Genomic DNA, 22,917 nt, shown 5'->3' with positions numbered 1-22,917 from the left:
ATGTAGTTGTGCTGCTTTGTCTACTCAGCAGGAATCAGAATCCTGATGCCAGCATAACACAGCATAACACAATGACTGCAGATTAAAATAAATGACTTTGTCCTATGCACTGGTTGGCAGAGTATCGATATCTATGTTTGTTGGTATTTTCAGTTACAGGAGGCCCACCTTATCTTCTAGGGATATGTTTCGAGACCACGAGTGGATGCCTACATATAGTACTGAACTCTATGCATACTATATGTTTTTCCTATATGTACATATGTATGATAAAGCCTACTTTATAAATTAGGCAGAGAAAAAGATTAATAATAATAACTAATAATAAAAAACTAATAATAAAATACACAGTAATAAAAGTTATATGAATATGAAGTCTGTTTAAAAATACACCTGAAATTGCACCTTTCACCTTTTCACATAAATGAAGCACTTTGTGGCTTCTTTCTGGCGTATGTGAATTGCCAGAATCACTACTCCTGCTCTCTGGGTTGCTTGAACACAAGCAGAGACTAATAGGTGAGTAGAGTCCACAGTCTGGATACACTGGACAAAGCAATGCTCTTCATCCTAAGCGTGAGAGAGTTGGATGGTGTGGTATTTTGTCATGCTACTCATAATGATACACAATTTAAATCTTAGAAATTTTTTATTTCTGGAATTTTTCATTTGGTATTTTCAGACTGTGGTTGACTTCAACTGAAACAATGGAAAGTAAAATTGTGGGTGAGGGGGAAGTACTGTACGTCCGCATAAAACCAGGATAGTTTTTTGTAACTCTTTTTTTTTAAATTTCAGGTCTATTGTTGCCTACCAACCAGCAGGGTTGAACACGCATGCTTTTGATGCTGCTGCCTTTTTTAAGTCAGTTGGCATTTTTCTAGGTATATTTAGTGGCTCTTTTACCATGGGAGCTGTGACTGGTGTTGTGACTGCTCTGATATCCTTTTTGTAGTTTCTATCCCTGCCTGGGTATGGATAGGTAACATTATAATTTCCAGGAGAATGTTCTCAGATCTTCCTTTCAGATCAGAATCTTAAATTGGTTGTTTCACTGGAATGTGGAGATTCCTGAAATGTGTCCCTTTGGTGATACATGTTGGTTGGGTCTCTTGCTAAGGAGTCTAAGAAGATTTGGAATGCAATTCTAGACTCTACTTTGTCCTGTCCTTTGCTTTTTCTCCCCTTCTCCCAAACCAATTGGAACATTAATTTTAGGGGTAATGAAAAGAGCCGAGGAGTCCTAAGGAGGCTGACCAGCAGGCACCACTGGCTAGGAAGTCCTTTAGCCCGAGGTTGCAGCTGCACAGAAGCCTTCCTTCCATAAGTAAGGATGGCACAATGTTTAGTTTAAAACAACCAACTGAAGTCCTTGACAGGATGCCAACGTGACCAAGTTTACCAAGTTGCACTGCTTCCCCCTGCTAGAGACTGCACTCTTCTTCCTGATGTCCTGGAGTACATTTCTCTTGGCAGAAGCCTGCGGATTTACAGGTGGGTTTTCTATACTCTTGGTTTACTTGTTCCCTCATGGTAGTGGGAGATGTGGGTACTTGAGGAATTTTTAGATAGCAGCTTCATAAACTTAATTACTGCTCACTTAGTATCCATATGTAAGACTGCTGAACAAGGCTAGTGTTTTGCCTTAAACACTGTTTCCAAAAATGACATACTTTTTAAGGATAAAGTTTATTATTTATACTCATTCTAACTATAAGGTAGATGTTTTTCTGCAAAGGCTTTGAATATGCTCAAATCTGATTTGTATTCTTCCCTGGATTGCTATGTGATTTTACAAACAATAATTCTTACTAGCAAATATGTATCCTTCTCAAAGAAATTTTGCATAAACTCAGAGAAAGGTGAACACAATTTTTCATTGTTTTGTCTCTGGGATGATTGTTGGTTTTCAATACCATGTATGTTTTTATTGTGTCAGTTTCATGTACAAATTCAGCATCCCAAAATGCTTGGAACCAAAAGTACTTTGTATTTCAGATTTTTAAAACTTTTTAATATTTATATATACATGTTGAAGTATCTGGGGGATGCATGTTTCATTTGTTTTACAATGAAGTATCTGGGGATGCATGTTTCATTTGTTTTACAATATATATTATACATAGAACCTGAAGATAATTTTATGTATTATTTTTAATAATTTTATATGCAAAGAAATTGTGTATTATAGCTAAAGGGTTTGAAAGAGATTTTCCCTCCTAAGGACACTGAACAAACTTTGTGTTTTGTACTTGTGCTTTGAGTACGATGAATCACATGAAGTTAGGTGTGAGATTTTCCATTTGTGGCATTCTTTCTGTCTTGGCCTGCATTCCAGTTACTGAGACAAAATACCTGACAGGTGCAATTTGAAGGAGAGGTATATGTATATATTTTTTTGTCTTTTTCATTTTTATCGGTACCAGGGATCGAACTCACGACTGCCTGCTTGCAAGGCAGGTGCTTAGGAGAGGTATATTTTGGCTCATGCTTAAGTCTATTGTTGATTTAGTCCAAGGCAGAAGCATCATGGTGGAAGGGTGTGGCCCAGGAGAGCTACTCAACTCCTGGCATCTGAGAAGCAGAATATGGGAAAGAGCCAAAGAGGAAAGGGCCAGAGGCCAGATGTAGTCTCTAAGGTCACACCTCCACGACTTACCCAGACACACCCAGAAGTGTGCTTTACTAATCTCAAATGTGTCTCTCAAATGTCACAATGTCAGTGTTCAAAAAGTTATAGATTTTAGAACAGTTTAGAATTTCAAATTAGGGGTGCTCAGCCTATAATATTAGTGTGATTAATCATGTGATTCCATTTTTTTCCCATCCTCTCATTTTAAAAAATCACTGAAGCTGACTCTGGTGGCATATTCTCATAATCTCTGAACTCTGTGAGGTTAAGGCAGGAGAACTGCAACTTCAAGCCCTGCCTGGGCAACTCAGCAATTTATCAGACCCTATCCAAAATAAGAAAGGACTAGGGGTATAGTTCAGTGCAAAGACCCTGGGTTCAATCTTCAGTACTGCAAAAATAAATGAATAAATGCAAATTAATAAATTAATTTTTAAAAGTTGAAAATAAAATATTCACAGATTTTTCCATTAGAAAACTTAATTGCCACACAAAAATTTAGGTACTTAGAAAGTAGTTGTATCAAAACGCTGCAACATGTAGAATGTAGAATGAAAAAGTATACCACTTCCTTAAAACTTGACAGTTCTCTCTGAATGTATACTTCCTGGTGTCTCATTTGCCTTGCATGACAAAATGGTGGTCTTTAACTAGAATTCCAGATTATTAGGCCTTAGATAAATGAGATAGTACTCTGTATCTATTTTGCCTGAAGCCTGAGTTTATGCAAAAATACAAGGCATTGATTTGAAGTTAAAAGTCTATTCATTGTAAAAACAAGGATATGACCAAAATGTACATTGGGCTCTCACACTCTTTTTGAGGGTATGAATGCTATATGCCAACTACAGATGGCAGATTTGGGAGAAATTTACAAGAAGAGAATGAACACTCTTAATGGTCCTGTAAGAAGGGAAGTTGGGGAATCTGACCTAGAAGCAGGAAAGGCAAGATTTGAGGAGGGAAGGCTGAGAGGTGTGGTGAAGGGCAGAGGGAGCTTTCAGTAATAGGAAACTCAAAGCTCAGCAGATTGGCTACAGCTTAACTTTTTGTTTGACCAGGGTGTTTTCTTGCTTCTTTTTTTCCACTGATTTTTAAAAAATCTCTTGACAGGTGTCGTAGCTGTCCTTTTCTGTGGAATCACACAAGCTCATTATACCTACAACAATCTGTCAGTAGAATCAAGAAGTCGCACCAAACAGGTGAGAATGGGCTTTGTACTGATGCATCACCTGGCAGTACTGTGCAAGGAGCAGGAGTTCAGGGTTTATGGCTTTTTCTCTTCTCTATGCAGCTGTTTGAGGTGTTGCACTTCCTGGCAGAGAATTTCATCTTCTCCTACATGGGCCTGGCGCTGTTTACCTTCCAGAAGCACGTTTTCAGCCCCATTTTCATCATTGGTGCTTTTGTATCCTTTTTTTCATTCTGCCATTTTCTACACGGGGAGGTAACCACTGCTAGGGAAGCTCTAAAGTTTTATTGTTATTTCTGTTTTGCATGGGTGACTAGGCCATGCTGGCTCATGGTATTTTTATAAGGAGAAAAAAAAAGATTTAAGTGGTATTTCACAAAACCAGATGTATGTGATTTAAAGGACTGATATTTATTCTCAGGTTATCCTGCCTGCACATTCTGTGTAAATTGGCTTTTCTTTTAAGCTGGTGTTTCAGAGGTGATTGTTTGTTTTGTAGAGTTCCTTCTGGATAAGCAATTGGCAATCATGTCCATTCTCAGGTTTATTTTGACATTTCATTGCCATGTAAATTCTGATCCAGGAGGTTCTTTGATTTAGGCAACTAGAAGGTTCCATTCTTCTTGCTTCCACTTGCATACTCAACATGGGAAGCCCTTCCTCCTGCTACCCAGGGGGTGTCCACAGGCAGTGACCATGCTTTCACCTGAACTGTCCTGCTGCTGTGGATCACTGTGGGAAAGATTCTTTTGTTTTGTTTAAAGGAACGGAGGAAACAGAACAAAAGAAAAAATGGAAAACTACTTGATTTCTTGCCTTGATCCCTTTTTAAATGCAGTTTTTAGAAGGGAGACATGACTTGTGGGGAGTGACTTGTCTTGGAGGAGGAGGGATGTGAATGCTAGCAATGGATCTTAGCTGAGGGTTTCACTCATCTTGCGGCAGATACTGTTGTTTTCATTGAGTGTACTTTTGTGGGCCTGTGATTAAGATCCTGATCAGAAGTCCCCTGTTGTTTAATATTTGCTTTCCTTTTTTCTGAGGCCTCATGAGAGTCCTTTAGCCCTTTTAATATTGACAAAAAAACGGAGTTTTTTTTTTTTTTTTTTTTTTACTTCTGGGCTTTTTGTTTCTTGTTCAAGAATAACTGACATTTCCCAAGCTGCTAGATAGTGATGGCACTGGAATCCTTCTAGTTTAGTGTCATATGCATCAACTGATAGCTCACATACTCACTAGACTAATAGCTCAAAATCTGCAGTTTGTGATTTTCTTTTTTATCCACAAAGATCTAGCACATTGTCCTGGTTTGTATTCCCAGCATGGAATCCTGTGAGAGATATTGAGTGCACAGCCCCTGTTTGCAGATGATGGCCTGTCAAAGGGTGAGCTGGATCCTCTTAGGAATCCTAAAGGCCGCTGGCCACTTAAGGACTTTTTCTTTACTTCTGGGATAAAATGTACTTGATAATCAGTACATGTTTCCATTTGGTTAAAAACAAGCCAAAGAAAAAGGAAAGAAAGAAATAAATAAGAAGCAAAACAGTGAATGCTTTACCCTGGAGGAAGCAGAAGATATTCACACAGCCCCCCCCATGTGCCCCTTTTTACAAAACAGCTGTGGCTCCTGCAGCTGGTGTTTTGCCAAAACGGAAGCTCCTTGTTCCTCTGGCTCCCACGGGGGTTTCCTTCTCTGATCAGGGAAGTGGTTAGCTCTCTGCTGGGCACAATGTAAATTTGGCAAGTGACAGATGACCAATTTCCCTGAATTCTTTACTTTTCACAGTAGAGTTCCATTTCCACATTCTTCCATCCTTTATATCTCCAAAAAACATTTCAGCCATTTAGGTAAAGCAATCACCGTGTGTTGTAGGTCTTTTGTGAGACAAATACTGCACATTTCCCCCATCTTATTTTTAGGCTCTTCCTGAGCATTGGAATCCCATGTTTGGTTGCAAGTGAAGCTTGCATGGTCTTACCCGGCCAACTTTATAGTTTATCTCCAAGGTCAGAAATTTTTGTCTCGTGATTTTTCTTCCAGGAGAGCCCAACATACTGTTTGCTTCTCTCAGCTCCCCACTTCTGCCGTACTTTAGTTCATTTCTTAACTCATTTTTAGATAGATTTAGGAGTTGATTATTACAGATTAAGTCAGAAAATTACAACAATATGTTTAACAAATTAGAAATTATCTTTTTGAACCAGGAAGTGGGGAGAGTTGGCTATAAGTTTGTTGCTGAGAAATTGATTTAGACTGGGAAATTAGACAGCCTGGTTTCTTTGGAAAGCTGTCCAGATCATGGCATCCCTAAAATTCTCTGCTCAACTAGAATTTGTGCAGAAGGGCTACACTGGAAAACTATTGGCCCTTAACCTCTGCTTGGTCACCAGGTTGCCATTTTCCTGGGCAGAGCTGCACATATCTACCCGCTCTCCTTCTTCCTCAACTTGGGCAGAAGGCACAAGATTGGCTGGAATTTTCAACACATGATGATGTTTTCAGGTAAAAAATTATAAGTGTAGAGAATATAAGTTTTATTTGGCAAGCAATAATAGTATGATGAAAATATAATTGATAAAGTACACAAAAAACATTTAATTTTCTGAGTTCTTTTGTAGACAGATGCACATGTTAACTCTAGTGTTGATTTGCAAACCAAACTAAACAGATGTGGACATTCTCCCCTAAAATACTGCATATCTATTTCATCTCTACTACCCAAGGGACTATAACTGTTTAAAATGCTTGATTGTTTTCTAGTAGATATTTATAACCCTTAAGCTTCAAAAGGGTTCCAGACCTAAAATTAGAAGATAGCTAGTAATGAGAAAGAACATGAGCCATGTCACTCAACACCTGCCAGCTAGAGTAGCTTCTCTTATAAAATAATGAAATTGAACTAGGTGAAGTACCACTTTCTGTGGAGCAAAAGGAGTGAAGTACACTCACAAAACAAGATAAACCCAAAGCTAGAATTTAACAGCTATGAGAGTTCTGCTTGATTTACACTGTCACCTACACGCCTTCCTGTTCGCTGTAAAGCTGTGAGGCCTGGTGAAGCCACTGAGGCAACAAAGGACAGTAAAGAAAGATGTTGAGGTAATGAAGGGAAAAGTGATTGACACGAGAAGATGATGTGGTGATGGTGGTAAACATTAGCTTTTATAGACATGAGACTCAGATTAAAGCATTTTTGCAGAGTAGAGGGAGAAGACATTGGGGGCAAAGGGCCACTGTGACCCTTAAAAATATCTCTGTTCTGTGGGGATGGGAGACGTATACTATACCAAACTGTAGAACAAGTAGCAGCTGACTTTACTCCATGCAGTGGTTTCTGGGGACCTGACAGAGTCATGCTGAAATCACACCAACAGACACTGCTCTATAAAGCACACACTCTGTCTTGTGCTGACTTCCATGTGAACATGCTCTGCAGCCTGCCGTGATTATTTTCACTGTGCCAAACAGTTGTTGACATCCTGTTTTTTATAAGGTACAATTGTGGGTTGTCAGGAAGCAAAGATCAGCCTCCTTCCAGGAGCTCACAGACTGCTGGGAGAGGATTGTGAATTGCACAAAGAGGTATGAAAGACATGTGGACAAGAAGAGAGGGCTCAAGGATCTCTTTACAAAGGAGGTAGCCTTCAAAATGGTCTTAAAAGAGATGGCACTTCAAGAGGAACCAGTGTGGAAAAGAAGAGACAAGCATTGCCCTAGTATTTTTTTTTTAAAGAAAGATAGCAGTCTGGTCGAAGTGTCTGACATATAGAGCAATAAAGAAGGACGATGAGACTGGAAAAGAAAACTGTCTAAGCTAGAGATTTGCAGCCTTTGAGTTGCATCACAGTCTCCTGTTAGGCTTGTTAAAGCACCAGTTGCTGGCTTTGCCACCAGAGTGTCTAATTCTGGGGGTGAACCACAAGAATTTACATTTCTAGTATACTCTCAGCTGCTGCTGCTGTTTTAAACACTTTGAAAGTGTTTCAACACTTTGAAAACCACTGCTACGGAGTAGAGACTACAGAGAAGCTCCAAAGCTGTGTCAAAAAGCTTGAGTTTTACTCAGTGGCAGCTGGGTGACATTGAGAGTTTGGTGAGGAAAGGCAATGACAAGCTCCTGCTCAAATATTATGAAAATGGTGGTAGATACATTGAAGATAACTTAGAGATGACTGTCATCTATGTAAACTTCAAATATGATTAATGATAAAAATACCAATTAATTTTTAATTGTAGTAAAAGACGCATTGCCATTAATCCCACTCAAAATACTCCCTCTCACTTCAAATAAACTTATCCCATTTTCTTTCCACTTTCTGAAGCAGTTCAGAAGTCCTCTTAATGATTGTCTTTAATTGTACTTTCGTGGCTACCTCAGTGTCCTGAACCTAGTCTGTATATGAGTCACTAGTCTTTTATGGTCACTTTGACTTTGGCAAAGAATCAGAAGTTGCACAGTGCCATATCTAGTGAATATAAAGGATGAGAACTCACTATAATGTGTTTATGTGACCATTTTTCTGTTGGATTGCACTTGGCATTAGCATTTGCAACAGTTTTAATCACACCTTATTAAAGACATGGAAGAGAACTTCCAGAACTGCTTCAGGAAGTGACAAGGATGACAGGATATCTGTTTGAAGTGAGGGGGAATAATTTGAGGGAAATTAATGGCAGTGTTTTTTTACTATAATAACCTTTAAAATTTGTACATTCACTACATATTTCAATCACACTGTGTATTTTCATTATCGTCCTTACCAAAAGGCTGAGAGTACACTATGATGCTTAAAGACAAATAAAAAACAAATATTATTTTATTCTGGGATAAATCTGCTTCAAAAGAACTCATTCATTAAGACTTTGAAATACCTATGGTTCTACTCTCACATTGCTTATAGTGTTTACATAATAAGATAAAGAAGCATATACATTGTCTCTCTCTGAACCCAGTTCTCTAATTTTCTTCTTTGAGACAGTATCCCGGTAGGAGCTTAAATATTGACTAAGTGACCTCATTGGAGTCACTTAGATATAAATATTTCAGTAGGACAGGTTAATAGAATGCATTTACTTTGCTCTGCTTTTAATGTTAACTTTTATTGACTAAAACTTTTTTAGTGAAGTGTAGTGAAGCTTGCAGATTGTACTAATAATTGTGAAGTTAAAAAGGAGAAGACTATATGTAGACAGATACAGTAGTCTAACTTTGTATTGTCTCATATAATGTATACACATTCTTCCCCATGGTGAAATAAGAATTTATGCAGGGTGATTGAAAAATGTGATGAATGCTTAATTTTTAAGAAATTACTGCAATAAAGGACACATTATCATTAATCACCTCCCCTTGCTTTGACCACACTTAGCCCGTTTTTCTTGCCACTTTCTGAAGCAGTTCTGGAAGTCCTCTTTCCTGAGTGTCTTGAGTTGCACTATCATGGCTACCTCAGTGTCCTTAATCTGCTCAACACATTTACTGTTCATGATCATTTTCACCTTGGAGAAGAGCCAGAAGTTGCATGGTGCCAGATCTGATTAATGAGGTAGATAAGGACGTACTGTAATATTTTTACAAGCCTGCCTTTATGTTGGATGATACTTGACAGCAGCATTCATTGAGGGTTTTTTTTTTTTTTTTTTTTTGTCTTTTTGAGGTAGGGTCGCACTATATAGTTCAGCCTGGCCTTGAGCTCATTTTGTAGTCCAGGCTGGTTTTGAATTTACAATGACCTTCCTGCCTCAGCCTCCCAAGTGTTGGGATTACAGGCAAGTGTCACCTTGTCTGGCTCCATTCACTGAATTTTTAATCACATCTCATAAAGACGTAAGAGGGGACTTTCAGAACTGCTTCAGAAAATGCCAGGACTGATGTTATAAATGTGTTTGAAGCTAAGGGTAATATTTTGAGGGGGGGTTAATAGCAATGTATCTATTACTATAATCAATTTTTAAAGTTTAAGCATTCTCTGTACATTGTGATCATAACTCATATGCAGTACTAACTATGTACTGAAGACTGGCTTCCATCTTTACTGCAAAACAAATTATGAACATGGTATGGGGAAGGAGCAAAAGAGTTTAGAAAGATACACTCTGAAACATTAAAATGTTGGTGTTAATCTAAAACCCATTAATGTAGATCAAGGATCAGCAAACCACAGCTTCTGGGCTAACTGGTTACTGCTTGTATTTATATGCCCTTTTTACAGATGAGTATGTACAATCTGTTTGATGATAAGAAACATAAACTTTGAAACTCAACTAAGCAAAATGTCCCCTCCTCCAGAGAATTTCATTCTTACATTAGTAGAACTGTATTGCAACAAAGTGTACTCAGTTACTGTTATACTTGATTTTTCCCAATGTGGAAGTCTATCTTTGGTCTTTTACATAAGTACTTATACAACATCCTTAATTATGCTTCTTGGCTCACAAAACCTAAAATATTTAAACTGGGTGTGGTGGTACATGCCTATAATCCTAGCACTTGGAAGGCTGAGGCAGGAGGATTTCTATGAAGCCAGCCTGGGCTACGTAGTAAGTTTAAGGCCAACTTGGAGTATATAGGGAGACCATGTCTCAAAAAAAATCTAAAATGTTTAGTATCTGGCTCTTTAGAGATGGCAGGTGATGCATGTATATGTAGCAATACGAGACAGTTAATATGTTTATTATGTATCAAAAATATGTACTAATAAAAAATTTTTTCAATAGCTGCCAACTTCCGAGGTAGGTTAGGCCATTTTTCCCCATATTTCTCTGGGTGGCTTCTCCCTTTGCTAAGAAAATGCTACTTTTTTTCTTTAGATGTGTGCTTGATACATTCATACCTAGCCTGTTTAAGCTTATTTTAACTGTGTAGTATTTGTATAGAGTTGGATCACAGACTTAGAGAGATTTTATGTTATTATTGCTTATTTGTGTTTCTTTTACTTGAAGTTACTAGCAGGTGAATCATTTACTAAGAGTGTTAGTATTCTAAAATATGTTATACAAAGCAGTGCAGTGTACTTCTAATTATGTCTGGGAACTTTGCTAAAGACAGCTTCAAAAAGGGGAAAACTGTATTTAGAATTCTTTCTAAGTAAAACTACTAGGCTCCCAAAGCACAGATTGCTAGAGTTTGTTAGCCAGCCCCAATTGACAGCAGGGATTTTGAGGAACCATTATCAGTTATCACCAGTAGATCTTCTCTTTGGGTCCCTGCAGGCCTCCGGGGGGCGATGGCATTTGCATTGGCCATCCGGGACACAGCATCCTATGCTCGGCAGATGATGTTCACAACCACCCTTCTCATCGTCTTCTTCACTGTCTGGATCATTGGTGGAGGCACGACGCCCATGCTGTCATGGCTTAACATAAGGTCAGTTTGGAACCAAGGCCAGTTTTGTGTCTACAGATGTCAACTATGAGCATTCCTGAGAATGTTCAGTGTGCCGTAAAGGATATGCTACTGTTTAGTTGATGGAAGGTTTTCAAAGTCTCTTGTTTTTTGTGGGAGGAAGGGGCAGATTAAATTCTTTTAAAAGTTAGTGTATTCTGATTTTCCTGGAGAAAAATATATCCTCATTAAAATCTTTATCGATATAAGCACACAAAGATCTAGAAACCCTTGGATCTTGCTAGAGCAGTGACATTAGGGCAAGAACTCCAAAAAGTCTTAAAGCTGCAGGAGACAGAAGAAACTTGTAGCTGCTAGCAATGTCTAGTATTTTATGTTCCTACGTAGTGAAATCTAGGACCTGAAGAATAAGCTCAACATTCAGAAATAAAAAGGAAAAATTAGAATTTTGTTTTATCATGAAATTGTGTACTGTGCCTCTACTCACTTGAGTGCACAGAGTAGTGATATTTCCTGTGTAACCCGCATCTGTTGCAGCCTCATAACTTCTGCATGTGGTTTTGCAGCAGTGTCAGGACAGAAAGGCACTGATGTGAGTTTGATTTTTTAAAAGAAAATTTGACTTCCAAACAGTGTTTGTGAACTCTAGCCCCAACGTTCAAAAGGAGTTCCAGAGACCTATAGCCCAACACTGGCACTGGTTTAAGACGAGCCCCTCATGTCTTTCAACTCAGTTTTCCTCAGTGGTAAATGAAGGTGCTCTTCCAGGTTGCCTCTAGGGCCCTGTATCTCCAAGTGTTACATTCTGCATTTCTAGAGGTGCACTGGCCACCTGCCACAGCCTAAGACTGCAGAGGGTAACCCTGAAAGTAATCAGGACCAGGACACTCAGGTAGTGCAAAGGTGTAAGGAATCATTCTCTGAAAAGCCACAAGGTGGCAATGTATTTTCTTTTTCGGCTGGTTTATACAGTAGTTGTATTCCCTTCTCTAGATTTTAAAATGCATGAGAAGATGAACAGGGATCTCCCAGTTGACCTTGAAGTTGTAGAGAAAAGTAATATTTGATAAACTAGTCTTTTCTCCCTGAAACTTTTGAATTGGTGCTAGGCAGGGATTACCAGGCTTGACCACTGCCAACTGCACCATTTCTGGACTAGCATGTCTCAGCGTGCATCTCCAAATGGGGGCTTATTGGTGACATTCATAATTATCACACACATTTGTGTTGCAGGAATGTTTGAGATGCTATGTATATATTAAGATACTTCATGTAACATTCTTATACGACAGAGAATCCTATTATTTTTGTTTTAGTGTTGGGTAAACGGAGACACAAAGCAACAGCTCTAACTGGATAAGCTAGGATTTGAACCCAGACCTTCTTGCCACAGAGTCTATACACTTGACTGCTGTGCTATACTGCCTGTAAGGAATGCAGTTGTACTAAGGGTGACTTTAATGTCATGACATTTGGGATGATTAGCATTTCAACTTTCTGGCATGAACCTCAAGGGTTGGATTAAAGAAAATAATCTGTCCATGGGAATATATACCTGAAGAAAAGAATTTATAGTTTCATGACTTTAAACTGGAGACATAAGATTGCACCATCTTTGTTCTGTATATCAGGATTAGGAAAAGAAAGTTGGTTGGTCCTGCACACAGTTGAGAATCTACATTCTGTGACCTTTGAGATTACTTCTGATTCTTATTAGTCTAGTCATGTAAGTACCCTGGATGCTCAGAGCCTGATTAAATCGTACTCATTTTTTATGCTATTTAATAAATCATTTTCTGTCTTCCAGTCCCCTCCAAACATATCTAGGGCCAAATAATTTTCCACTGAAAATAGAGAGTTGACATATTGGTACTCTTCATGACCTTTTTCAAAAAGCAGGCCATTAAAACAGACCTACCAAGAACTGACACCACATGCAGCTTTCCCTGAGGCACATATGAACAAAGATGCCCAAACTAGGCTGGGAGCTGATAGGAAGGAGAAATTTATGATGACTGTTGCCAACAGTGACTGCTCTAGGGGTCACGTTGTAACTCCTTACTGTGTGCTAGGTATTATGTTCTAAGTGCTTTCTGAGTATAGCCAGTCTATCTGTGGTTTCTACATCTGCAGATGTGGTCAACCACAGATTGAAAATATTTTTAAAAGTAAATTGCATCTATACTGAACATGCAGACTTTTTTCTTGTCATTATTTCTTAGACAATACTACTGTATTTATGTAGCATTTGCTTTGTGTTAGTTATCATAAGTAATCTGGATATGATTAAACATATGTTCATAGAGTCTATTTCAATACCAATCGATTTCATATAAAGGACAACCAATTACATATTCATGCATATATACTGTTATCCTGGTTTTATGAACATTTTATGGATGAGGAAACCAAAACTTAAAGGGTTAGGTAGCTTACCTTTAGTTTCACAGTTATACGATGATGGTACAAAGGTTTTATGCAACTGTGAAGTCTGAAGTTCTTTTGCAGTCTACTATAAAACCTGCATATAGTACCAGCTTCTAATTTTGTGGTACCTGACACTTTTGTACAATTTGGAGAACTACATTAAATTGCTTATACAAATTCAGGTGGTATAAGATCAAGTATTTGCTGAAAAATACATATATGTAATGTTTTAAACAAAATGAGAAGTTGTGATACGTTTCAAAGTTTTCAAAACCTCATAAAACAAATATCATAAAATATAAAATAATCATGCAAAAATTATTTATTAGCTACCTATACAGGCTGTGCATCTCTAATCCAAAAATCCAAAATTTAAAATAGTCTAAAATTGAAAACATTTTGAGCATTATGACGCTCAAAAAAAAAGTTTCAAATTTTAAGACATTCCAGTTTTCAGATTAAGGATATTCAACTGGTAAAATCTATGTAAGTATTCCAAAAAAACTCCTCCAAAATCTGAAACACTTCTGGTCCCAAGCATTTCAGATAATGGAACTCAATCTGTAATACTTTTTCGTACTTTTAAAAATCTGCCTGGTTTTTGATTCCCCTTTCATGTAATCATTTTGTGATACTATGTACAGAGAGAATAAAAAGATAAATCAGTGTTTTCTTTAACATAGGCCATCAAAATTTGCCAATACTGAATTGATATTTCAGAAAAGATTTATTCAGCTTCACTATTCTTCATTGGTAATATCATAAACATTATGGGAATTGTCAAATTTGGGAAAACCTCTCTTTCAAGTTTCTTTCACATGTGAGCCAGAAGATTTCAGGGGATAGCCAGGGATATAGCTCAGCTACACAAGAACTTGCCTGGCAAGCACAAGGTCTTGAGCTAAAAAAAAAAGGTATCGGGATAAAAGTTTTCTTCAGCATAATTTTAGAAAAACTTGGTTTTGAAGTAGTCACAGATTCACAGGAAGTTGAAAGATGGAACCAAGAGGTTCCATGTATATTTTGCCTAGTTTTTCCTGATGATTCCATCTTACACAGCTATAGTATAGGTGCCAACATGAACTCAATGCATTTGCATAGTTCTGTACCATTTTATTACACATAGATTTTCCTAAGCACCGTTATGGCTACGATTCAAAGCATGAAAATGTTACTAGATCTATATCACATCCACCTCCTTACTCCCTAACACCTGGAAATCTCCATTTGTTTTCTATTACTATAATTTTGTTATTTCCAGAACTTTATAGAAGTGGAATAATTTAATATATAATGTTTTGAGATTGGCTTTTTCCCTTACTCAACATAATGCCCTGGAGATCCATGTAGGTAGTTGTGTCTATCAAGTATTTGTTCCTTTTTATTGCTAAGTCCACAATATGGATGTATTAGATTTGACCATTCACCCCTGAAGGACAGCTAAGTAGTATAAAGCTACTGTGAATACATTTTTACATCTGCTAGGCCGGACAGTAAATGTATGTTTAGTTTTCTAGAGTGGGTGTCCCATTTTAATCCCAGTAGTAGCCATGAGAGATCCAGTTTCTTGGCATCCCTGCCAGAAGTTGTTGTTACCATTCTTTATTCTAGCTGTTCTCACGGATGTGTGGAAATATTTCATTGCAGTCTTGATTTGCATTTCTCTTACGATTAATGATATTGAACATCTCTTCATGTACTTATTTGCAATTTATGTACCTTCTCTGGTAAAATATCTATTCAGGTCTTTTGTCTGTTTTCTAATCTGATTTTTAAAAATTTAGTGTTAGAAGTTCTTTATTCTAGATAATAGTCTTTTGTCATATACCTGGTTTGTAAATATTTCTTCCTAGTTTGTAGCTTGTCTTGTAATACTTTTAATAAGAGTTCATACAGCAAAAAATTTTAATTTTGATGAAATGCAGTCTATCTTTTTTACTTTTATGGACCATGAATTTGTGTGAAGGGCTTTTCACCAAACCCTAGGTCCTGAAGATTTTCTTGTCTTATTTACATAAGGACCTTTTTAGTTTTATGGGTTACATTTTAGTCTGGGATCCTTTTTGAGTTATTTTTAAGTAAGACGTGAGGTGTAGATTGAGATTTTATTTCATTTTCCTATGGTTACACAGTTGTTCCAGCATGATTTAGTAGACTGTCCTTATTCTAGTGAATTACTTATGCTCCTTTCTCAGAAATTGGTTGTTTGTGTGTATAAGAACTTGTTATTGTTCTTTTATATACATTTATATATGTATTCCACCAATAATGTCATTTTAATAATACTATTTTGATAATGATAGTTACACAGTAAGCCTTGGCATCAGGTAGAGGAATTCTTGCTTTATTCTTCTTTTTCAAAATTGTCACTTTAGTTCTACTCCCTATAAATTGTTGAGTAAGCTTGTCTGTATCTGAAATAAAATCCTTCTGGAATTTTATAGGAATTACAGTAAACCTATATATCAACTTGCAGAGGTTGATAACTTTATCATGTTTTCCAACCCATTAACATAGTGTGCTTCCAAATTTTTTTGGACCTTCTTTGACTTCTATCATTGATAGTTAGCATTCAAGGCATGTGCATGTTTTGTTAAATCTTATATTCTGTCACCTTGTTGAACTCACTTGTTAGTTCTGGGAAGGGAGTTAGTGGTTTTTTTGTTTTGTTGTTTTGTAGACTCTTTGGGACTTTCTATATAGACCATCATGTCATTTGCAAGTAGTGACAGTTTTATTTCATTCTTTCCAATGAATGTCCTCTTGTTTTCTTGCCTTGTTGCTCTGGCTGACTTTTAGTACTGTGTTTATTAATGGTGTGAGCAGCCAGCCTTGCCTTGTTCCCAATCTTCAGAGTGAAGCAGTTCATCTTCCACCATCAGGTAATCATATTAACAATAGGATTTTTGTAGATATTTATTGTCAGTTTGAGGAAATTCCTCATTTGATTTTTGATAATTTTTGTCATGAACAAGTGCTGAATTTTTTCAAATGCTTTTTTGCATCAATTGATATGATCATATGATTTTTCTTATTTAACCTATTAATACAGATATACATATTGCTAACTTTCATGAGCAAAAATTTTGTTAATTATTATATCTATGTTCATTACGGATATTGGTCTGTAGTTCTTTTTTTGTCTGATTTTAGTATCCAGGTAATGCAACATCACATTATGAGTTGGAACATATTCTCTAGTTTTGTGTTTTCTGGAAGAAATTGTGTAGAATTAGTGTTCTTTTCCTTGACCTTTTGGTCGAATTATCCAGGGAAAACATCTAGTCTGGGAGAATTCTTTTTCAGAAATTTTTAAGCTATGTAGTTACAGGCTATTTAGATTATGTATTTCATACTGTGAGAGTGGTGGTACTTTATGAAATTGGTCAATTTCATCTAAATTGTCAAATTTATGTTGTTCATAGCACTCCTTTATTATCTTTTTGATGTCTCTGGTGTCTACAGTGATACACTGTTTTATTCTGATAAGTTTTGCTACTGTGTATCCTCCCTGCCCCTTCAGTCTTGCTAGGAGTTTGTCAGTCTTACTGATCTTTTCCAAGAACCAGCTGTTTATTTCATTAATTTTCTGTATTGTTTTCCTATGTTGCATTTAATTGATTTCTATTTCCGTCTTTATTTCCTTCCTTATGTCTAACCTTACCCAGACAAAACAATGAAGCAGTGTACCATTGTTGAAAAATATATACAGTGTTAGTTCATTGTTTTTTCCAGATGTGTATGTATAATAATACTGTTCAAGTATAGCAACTGACATTTACAAAGATCACATCCAGAGAAATTCCCTCCAAAATAAGATAATACAACTGATTGGTTTTTTTGGCTTGTAACTTGTGGTGCTAACGTAATGGGTATGACTCATTTCCGTAACTCAAGTTCTTATTTAAATTGATTCAGAAATCCCCTGATGTTCATGTGGTATTTTAGCCCCTAGGATCAGTACTAGTTGTTCCTTTTTCTCCTGAAGGTCTTGATGAGCTATTAAGTAGCTGCTCAGACACTGGAAACCCAGGGTGGGTCTGGGAGTTCTACCATACATAATTTGAAGTTAGCCGTGGTCCTTAACCATGGCTAATTTCAAATGTGAGTATAAAATAAAAATTAATATAATCACAACTGGGTATTGTGATGCACGCCTCTAGTTCTAGCACTCAGGAGACTGAGGCAGGAGGATCTCTGCATGTTTAAGGTCAGGTTGGGCTACATAGTGAGTTTAAGGCCAGCCTGGGCTACACAGCAAGTGTCTGTCTCAAAAACGAAAACAAAAAATGTAACTACAAAGCCAAAGCCTAGTTACTACTTTTCATAAATCTAATTTATATTTTTGTTTGTGATTAGTATTTTAAAATATAATGTTCCGTTTTTTCTGTTAATATAAAAACTACTTGTTTTTCTTAGTTTCTTGAGTAAGTGTTATTTACAAAGAATATAATTTGTGAACCTTAAACAAAATGATCGTGGGATTATTTCAGCAGATAATCCTTGTGTATGTCCTGACCACACTGTGGTGGCTTGGTGGCTATCCTTCTGTAGCCTCCAGCTTCACGGGGCACACATGATGATGGTGCAGGGGGGCAGTTGCTAGATACACATCCAGATGTACCGATAATCTTTTTCCCCCGGAGGACAGCAATGTAACCATTCAGGGACAAATAAACAGTCTGCTTGGCATAATCCTATTTAGAGGGAGAATTTATGATACTGAGATTTTATGATAAAGCTCTTTGCAAAATAATGTAAGGAGTAAAGGCAGACAAAAAACCTGAGCTCTTTATATACTTGTATTTGGCACTGGATATTTTTAAAGAATTTAAAGATTCTATCTTGTGCTCAAAGGCAGTGTCCTGTAAAAGGAAGAGCTGTGGTTTTCAGGGACAACAGCCTGAATTGGAATCTTGCCCCCCACCTTTGTGACCTTGGGCAACTTATTTCACCTCTAACCCTTGGTTTCTTCACTGATTAATAGAGACAATCATACTGTGATAAAATATGATTATAAGTAAATGTGATGGTGAATTCTCTTATTAGGGACTGGAGGGTATAACTCAGTGGTAGGGCATTTGCCTAGGAGGTACTAGGCCCTGGCTTTAGTCACCAGCACCAACAAAAAATTGTCTCATCAAATGTGCCCTCTGGCACTTGGTATGCACTTGGTATATTCTGCTTGCTGTATTATCTGTGATCACTATATCAATTACTTAAACAATTGTGAATCTTAACCTTAAAAGGAATCTGGCTTTTTTTCTGGTATGTTATGGTTTTTCAGTGTTATTGTAATAAAGTCTAATTTAAGTGAAATTCTGAACTTGTAACTAATTAAAAGTACCACCTTAAGAAGTGCTAGGTTTTTGCAGTACTTGCATATTTCAGGGGACATAAGTAGCATGAAAATTTAAGCTTTGTTGAGTATAATATTTCTCAACCTTTTTTTTCACTATTGCTCCCTGTAAAGTACCTTAAATTTTCTTCCATAATTACTTCCTCCAGTGAAATTTTAACATCAGTCTGCTGTATATTTATTTATGTGCTATGATGTTTTGGATGACTACTACTGTTATGTTATATATGCTTTTGGGGACCTGGCTCCTAGCATTGTTGCTTTAAATTTAGCAGCCTCTTTTGAGTTTACAGACTGGGGACACTTAGCAGGAATATGTAGCTCAGTTGTAGAATGCATCCTCAGAATGTGCAAAACTCAAGGTTCCATCCCCAGCACCAGAAAAAGAGTGGTGTGGGTTTACATCAAAATGAGGTGGCCTGTTCATAGACATGGTCTGGATTGTATGCCCAGAGCTCCCTAGCACTCCTCCTTTCCCTGTCACACTCATATTACCTTCTTCTGCTGCCCAGAGTTGGCGTGGAGGAGCCCTCCGAAGAGGACCAGAATGAACACCGCTGGCAGTACTTCAGGTGACACAAGGACATCCTCAGAAAATAATTAACTGGGCCTGGCTTTCCTCTTCTTTCTAACCTGAAATATTCTCTTACTGTTGTTTGTTTCTTCCTTCCTGTGTGCACATCACACTTCCCTTTTACTAAGGGGCAAGAGATTAAATCAGTTCTAACCATTCTTTCCACTGTTTCTCTGGATTGATGGATGTGTCAGTTTTCCTTGGATTCTGTTCCTTCCCCATATTTTTGGCAATGTGTTGCTAACACCAAAGACTTAAGTTGGCAAGTGTCTCCTTCTAGTACAACTGAGCTGAGTGTTAGGAGCAACTTATTTTCAAAGCCACTAATACTTTCCCACAAAATCCGGCTTATGATCTAGTAAGCAAGGCTTGTAACTCATCCAGAAAGCTAGAATTTCGAATTTCAGCTGAGTGGGTCATGAATTATATACCATCTTTATTAAATACCAGTGCTGTTGTGGTTTTTGAAAGTATGTTATTTGTATATTTATACTTTCTTATGGTGACTCAGACGATGTGAAGAACTTTTTAACAAAAGAATAAAGATTTCTCTAATGTAACTGGTTTCTCAGTGTGCACCAGGGTTCATTATATGATTGCTTAAGGATGAGATAGAAGCAAACTGAGTAAAAATGTTTCTTCTTTCCTTTAAAGATCTCTAATTTCATGCTTATTTTTATCTGTTTTCTTGGTAGATAACAAATAGGCTTGAACTTTGTCTTAGAATTGTGAAAAATCTCTCCCTGATGGCAGTGGTGAAAGCAGTGATACCAGAGTCATGAGTCTTAGTTCACGTGTGTAGGTACATGTGTGTGTACATTATAGCTCATGTGTACACTCTGGTGTCACACTTGAAATTGATTTATGTATTTAAACTCACTGGTTTCACTCTTTTTTATACTGTTCAATTGCACACACACATATACATATGCACACAGAGTTCATTTTTGACTCTAGATTAGACTAGACTAGACTAGACTCGATAGACTAGACTAGATTTTTGAATTTAGATACCAGATAAACTGCAGGGGAACCCCTCACATTTGAAGCACCCTACAAGAAAGAAGATCCTCCAGGCAAGTGTAAGTTATTACACTTGGGACATAGGACATGAGAGAATTCAGAGTATGATTTGCTGTTCAAGGTTTTACATGGAGGTATTTGTCTCATTTTTCATATTAAAGCCTTCACTATTCAGATTTTAAATATTATCATTGGTTAGGGAGTATAGCTCAGTGGTAGAATGTATATTTGGCATGCATGCAACCCTGTGTTCAATCTTGAGCACCACTTTCCTCAAAAAATTACTGGTTAAAGTAGAATAATTCTAAGATTCTTGAAATTCCATAGTGTCTTATATGTTAATCAGAACTGGTAAATTATTAGAAAACTATCAGATTTGATATTTATTCGTTCTAGAATGACCATATTGGTTTGATCACTTTATGCTGTCATTTGGTGTGGGATTTCCACATTTGTCTCATGCTTAATGAAAATACAAATAATCAGTTCATTCTGGAAGAAAAGAGTGTTGCATGTGCTCCACCAAGTTCAGCCAAGGTGAATTAGGGGAATGCTAATATGATATATTAAAGCAGCCCACAAAGCTATGTATACAGTGTCCTGGATCTAAAGCATTGTAGCAGGTCAGGAGAGAGATATAAATTATGGATAGCTGCCTGACTTGAAATCTGCAATTAAAATCATATAGCTGATCTTTCTTGTTGCCTAGCACCACACCATGTACCCTAGACTGTTGTTTTACTTTCTATTCTCAGAAATGGTTTGGTTCTTGGCTCTGCCCCAAGGGTGAGGCCTTTAGTAGGAGCCCCAGAATCCTATGTCATCCTTGGGGATTGGTCCAAGGTTCAAGCCTGTCAGTAAGGTAATCATTAAATCACCTGAAAGTAAACAGCCTTGATAAGAAAACATGCTGCAGAAAAACATCATTGTGTCTTGTGGCCCCTGTTCTGTTTTCTTTTGGCCATTTAAAAAGTAGTAGCAATTAGGGAAACAGGTCTGTCTTTTCTTGAACTATTCCTGTTAAGTACTAGTAGCAGGGACCTCCAAAAGACCAAGGGGGTCTTCCCCCATTCCTCTGTGTTTGGGAGGGCCCAAGCAATCCTTTCAGTCTCTGTGCTGTCAAGAGTTTGGGTTGTATGTCAGATAGTTGACTGATAGCAAGTAGCTACTATGAAAATTGGAATTTCCATGGCAGAATGATGATAAAAGCAAGAAAATGGAGCATCAGGTAAGACTGTCCTTAGAACTACAGGTTTCTGGGGGATATACACAACCAGATCTGAAAATGGTTTTATTTGCTTAACCATGTCCCAGTACCAAACATTGTTTTCCTTGCTTCTCACTTTTAGGAGAAAGTATCTCCACAAACATTCCAGAATTTATTTAACTGGAAAAGAAGACCACACAATTACTAGAATATATATTCACATAAGACCAATATTACTTATAGCATCTTGTATTCATGAATCTTTACAATTTGTGGTAAAGACCTAGAATAATATAAACTCACAAATCATCAATATTAGTAGATTAAAGTAGAGAGATTAAAGAAGTATACAGTAATGTTCTTAACACATTTTTACTAAGGGTATAATTAAGTATCCTTCTTTTAAACTGTTAAAACTGTTAGGTCTGAAAAAAGTGGGTGGAGGGAAGCATAGAACAAGGAATACACAAGTAGTAACCTAAATTCATCACTTGTTAGTATTTGTTAATTTGGGGGGTGGTTTTTTGCCTTCTCTCTTTCTCACTTTAAGCTGTTTCAAAATACTTGCATATTGCAGACTTTCCACCCATAAATATTTTTGCCTACATCTTCTAGGAATCCTGTCTCCTACATGATAATGCATCTGAGAATAGCTATCTGATTTTACAGACACACACATATACACGACACACACACACACACACACACACACACACACACACACATGTCCTGGATCTAATGAAAATTTGATTGTCACATCTGTTTAGTGTCATTTAATCCAGAACCACCACCCTTTTTGGGGGTCACTTATAAAGTTTTCAGAATTTGGGGGGTCAGTTATAAAGTATTCAGAATATTTATGCATAGAATGTCCCATAGTCTGGATTTTTCTGATGCTTTCATCATGGCTAAAGATAGATAATCATTTCTGTCGAAAATCCTTTAGAACTGGTTTTACATACTTATTCCTTGTTGTATCCTGTGATATGAGGCATGGTGTCAGACTGCCCCTTAATGATACTGCATTTGATCACTTAGTTAAGGTAATGACATTAAGTCTCTGTATGGTCAAGGTACAATTTTCTTTTTATAACTAAAAGGTATTCTGTAAAATGATCTTTTGACATTACTCAAATGGCCAAGTTCCCAATAATCTT

General features: G+C 37.1%; 1 protein-coding gene across 2 annotated transcripts in view; it reads left to right on the top strand.

The window, feature by feature from the left end:
• Slc9a7 (solute carrier family 9 member A7) overlaps positions 1-22,917 on the top strand; it is a 153,861-nt gene that overhangs the window by 90,910 nt on the left and 40,034 nt on the right. The window contains exons 7-13 of one of the 2 annotated variants that reach the window (XM_005000226.4): positions 799-940; positions 1,389-1,494; positions 3,746-3,834; positions 3,927-4,040; positions 6,216-6,327; positions 11,038-11,191; positions 19,469-19,528. In XM_005000226.4, coding sequence (XP_005000283.1) covers positions 799-940; positions 1,389-1,494; positions 3,746-3,834; positions 3,927-4,040; positions 6,216-6,327; positions 11,038-11,191; positions 19,469-19,528 — 777 coding nt within the window. The remainder of the gene's footprint in view (positions 1-798; positions 941-1,388; positions 1,495-3,745; positions 3,835-3,926; positions 4,041-6,215; positions 6,328-11,037; positions 11,192-19,468; positions 19,529-22,917) is intronic. The other variant, XM_005000227.4, reaches the window with a different exon arrangement.

The sequence above is a fragment of the Cavia porcellus genome, unplaced genomic scaffold (genome assembly GCF_034190915.1).
Source record: "Cavia porcellus strain 051 isolate PalLab524CR breed Dunkin Hartley unplaced genomic scaffold, mCavPor4.1 scaffold_3, whole genome shotgun sequence".
In the NCBI taxonomy this organism is placed as follows: Eukaryota; Metazoa; Chordata; class Mammalia; order Rodentia; family Caviidae; genus Cavia; species Cavia porcellus.
Note: the sequence above shows the minus strand (reverse complement) of the source record. Positions and strands in the feature narration are given on the sequence as shown.